Source organism: Vigna unguiculata, chromosome 2, assembly GCF_037176805.1.
Source record: "Vigna unguiculata cultivar grain cowpea cultivar isolate G323 ecotype 2 chromosome 2, ASM3717680v1, whole genome shotgun sequence".
NCBI classification, from domain to species: Eukaryota; Viridiplantae; Streptophyta; class Magnoliopsida; order Fabales; family Fabaceae; genus Vigna; species Vigna unguiculata.
In genome coordinates, this window is record NC_140793.1 from 5774977 (window position 1) to 5778783 (window position 3807).

The 3807-nt window shown below is 35.1% G+C and overlaps 1 protein-coding gene across 1 annotated transcript; it reads right to left on the reverse strand.

Moving 5' to 3' along the window:
* Positions 1-245: 245 nt before the first annotated feature.
* LOC146888270 (protein LATE ELONGATED HYPOCOTYL-like) lies at positions 246-734 on the reverse strand. Its single transcript, XM_085670027.1, has one exon. The coding sequence runs from the start codon at positions 732-734 to the stop codon at positions 246-248; it is 489 nt and encodes a 162-aa protein (XP_085526153.1).
* Positions 735-3807: the final 3073 nt, after the last annotated feature.

The window sequence follows — 3807 nt, forward strand, 5'->3', positions numbered from 1 at the left end:
TTTTCAAATTTTCAAAAATGCCATCAGCATCAGGGTTTTGGCCTCGGGTCTTTAAGGACTGAGGCAATAAATGGGCTTTTGGCCTCGGTTATTAATTGAACTAGGCCATAAGGGCGGTTAAAATTCCCAATTCGCGAGCCTTAGCTACTATTCATCGTCTCCCCCAAAACTCTTCTCTCTGCGCGAATTTCTCCGCTTTGTCACCACCACCATGCTCTGCCTCCGTCACCGACCAATATCCTCCGTCAATAGTCATGCGTCGTTGCCTCCGTCGTGCTGTCCAAGTTCACCGATTGCAAATCACCTCCCGCCGCGGGTGAGTTCGAAACTACTTGGTTCATCTCATCATTAGTAGCCTTTAATGCGGTATTTACATTGGTATCACCCTTCTCCTCAGATTCCGATGAAGAAACACCTGGTGAATTTGAAACCGAGTGTTGAGCTTGCAGAACTTCTAATTGTTCTAGATCCAGTATCTGATCTTGTAGAAGAGGGTTTTTTGGCTTAACCTCTCCTTGTTGGATTTTGTGTTGTGTTTCAGTGGGAGCCATGGATGGAGGTGCACTGGGTGGTGCAGGAGGACACGCAAAAGGTGTGTGAAGTGGAGTACACAGAGAAAGCAGTCCATGGGCAGCCCACCATATAGTTGCGGCGGCAATGGTGGCTATTGTAATAGCTGTCACACTCGGAGGAGTGCACACGGGAGAATCTGCGGAAGTTTCTGCATTTACCATATGGCTTCGGTTCTCGTGGACCCGAGGCAGAAAAGGAACCCTATGGCTCCAGTTCATTTAGAACCGAAGCATAAAAGGGACTCTATGGTCTTGGGTAATAACCGAGCCTAAAAAGGGATACCTTTTGGCCTCACCCCAATATTTCTCGATTCCAGACTCGAGGTAAAATGAGGAAAATAACCGGGACAAAAAACCCTTAGTGCACTAGTGTAAGTCTATTTTTGAACAGACTTAGGTACGATAGACGTAAATTTTAGGTTTGTTGTTGACTAACAAACTTAAATTATAAGTATGTTGTTGGCTAACAGACTTAAAATTGAAGTCTTTTGTAAACCAACAAGCCTAAATCGATATAGATTTCTACAAAATAATAAAAAATAAATAGTGCATTTAAGTCTCTTGTGACCATTATCATACAACTTATACATGGATGAGGTTTTTCAGCAATGTCTTTTAGCATACTCACAACATATTAGCCATTCCTATATTATGGTGTGTGTTATATGTTTAATACTCTTCTGTTTTCCAAATGAATCACTTAGATATTTGAAAAAACAGAAGATACAGGTGCCCAAAGACAAAATATATCTAGGACTAAGATTTAAGACAAAGCATATAGTGCAAACTATCACATTGTATAGAAGTGCTACAAAAGAAGTCGTCAATTTTCGACCTTAACGGAAATAAACAAAAACAAAACAAAAGTACAACAAATTCCAATATAAACAAATGAAACAAGATCTAGAATATGGTGAAAAATCACATAATGTGCTTACCAACAACAACATGAAGGGTGAGGTAGCTATATGGCTTTTCACAAGCCACACCAATCTTCAGCACAAGATTAAGAAACCTCAGATTGGTTAGCACTCAATTACCTGAACACTCTAGGGAAAAAAGTTAAAAGAATAAGTCCTAGCTTCTATGTTGCAAAACTTCTTCACTTCACTACACTCCATTACTTCATTCCACCATTCAGATCTCCTCCTCAAGTGTTGGGAAACAAGAACTTGTTCAAAAAAAAAAAACTCCAAAGCAACATCTTCCACGTCTTAATCTTCTCTGATATCAATATACTAAACGCATCCCTTAGTTGCAAATCCAATATAAAAAAAACTGCCTTAGTTTTATGAATCTCCTCAAACATAGGATTAAAAGCCTTAAAACGGAAGGAAAGTCACAAAATTGAAAGTGGAAAATAGATTAAAAAACGAATATATCATAAAGAAAGATCAAAACTGAATGTAGAAGGAGAAAAGGAAGAGACTTTGGTACCTACAGAAGATAATGTAATCAAACCAAAGAAGGATCGCTATAGTGGCCGCTAGTCCACCATAGAAAGTTGATGTCACTGACAGGTGGGGAGAAGAGGCTCGCAAATCACTAGAGGTGGAGAAAAAGGTGTGACAAATTAGTGTGACAAAGCGTTCTTGACCCAAGTTATCTAGTTTTTTATTTAAAACTTGCAATTGTTGTTGATGGGCTTGTAGCTCTTGTTGGTGTTAGGCGTGCATATGTTCCAATTAAATTTCCAAGTCTTGTCTGCACTACTACTTCATCTCCTGCATCGTTGCGTCTACTTGTTAGATACTTTCCCCATTTTTATTGAGGATTTTCTCCAAGGGAATTTTGATTGCATTGACTATTTTTTGATTCATATCTGCTACAACTAACCAAGAATATACTTTGGTTAATTAGCTTTTTACTTGATATAAGAGGTAAAAGAATAAACATGATTTGGCATAGTAATGTTAATTGAAAATGTACTTTTGTTAAATTTATTATGATTAATCTAAAAAATTATTACTTTTGATTGAGAATCTACTTTGCTCAATAGTGAGAACGCCAACAAATTAGTGTGACAAAGCGTTCTTGACCCAAGTTATCTAGTTTTTTATTTAAAACTTGCAATTGTTGTTGATGGGCTTGTAGCTCCTATTGGTGTTAGGCGTGCATATGTTCCAATTAAGTTTCCAACTCTTGTCTGCACTACTACTTCATCTCTTACATAGTTGCGTCTACTTGTTAGATACTTTCCTCATTTTTATTGAGGATTTTCTCCAAGGGAATTTTGATTGCATTGACTGTTTTTTGATTCATATCTGCTACAGAAAAACTATATGCTTGGGTTTGAAGGTGTGTTAACTCCTTGCACTAACACAAAAACAGGCTTTTAAGCTTGTTAATTTAAGTCTGTTCATAAAGGAACAAACTTAAAAAGTGTGAGGTGGCATTTTTCTCTTCCTTTTAAGTCTATATGTAGTTTTTTAGATTAATCATAATAAATTTAACAAAAGTACATTTTCAATTAACATTATTATGCCAAATCATGTTTATTCTTTTACCTCTTATATAAAGTAAAAAGCTAATTAACCGAAGTATATTCTTGGTTAATTCTTGTTAAAGTTTTCACCTTTAATCAAAGTACATTCTCAATTATTAGCAAAAGCTCATTTAATCACATGAAATTTCCTAAATTTAATCAAAATATGTTCTCAATTATTGGCAAAACACATTCAATCATATGAAAGTTCCTAAATTTAATCAAAGTACATTCTCAATTAAAATTAAAAACCCTTAGACTCATATGATCAACATGCATATAGATTAAAACATCTCACTAATTAGCTATTACATAAAAAACACTACTTTTTATGTGACTCAGAGATAAAATACATATATGAATGAAAATCAAAACAATAATCAAAAGAACAAAGATGTTATTTTAATTTAACCTCAGAATCCATAATGAAATTATAGTGGAACCAACCTTAGAAGCTTAGCCCTCCATGGATTGGATATAATACATGACAAATGATGAATGAAAGAAAAAGTACAAAGGATGGAAAGAATAAAATGAAAGATGTGGTGGATGGTAGTTGCCAAAACCAGAGTTGCTAATTTCTTTATGTGCTTCCCCTAAGTCTCTTCATATAGAACTTGAATGGATGTGAACTTTATCTTTTTTGTTGATAAAATCTTTAAAATCATTTATCTGTTGACCAATAGACTTAAATCCACATAGATTTCTACATAAAAAAAAACAATGAATTTAAGTTTATTGTGATCATAT

What these genes read in the sequence shown, in the direction of transcription:
- LOC146888270 (XM_085670027.1), bottom strand. Translation starts at nt 734, where the DNA reads ATGGTAAATGCAGAAACTTCCGCAGATTCTCCCGTGTGCACTCCTCCG.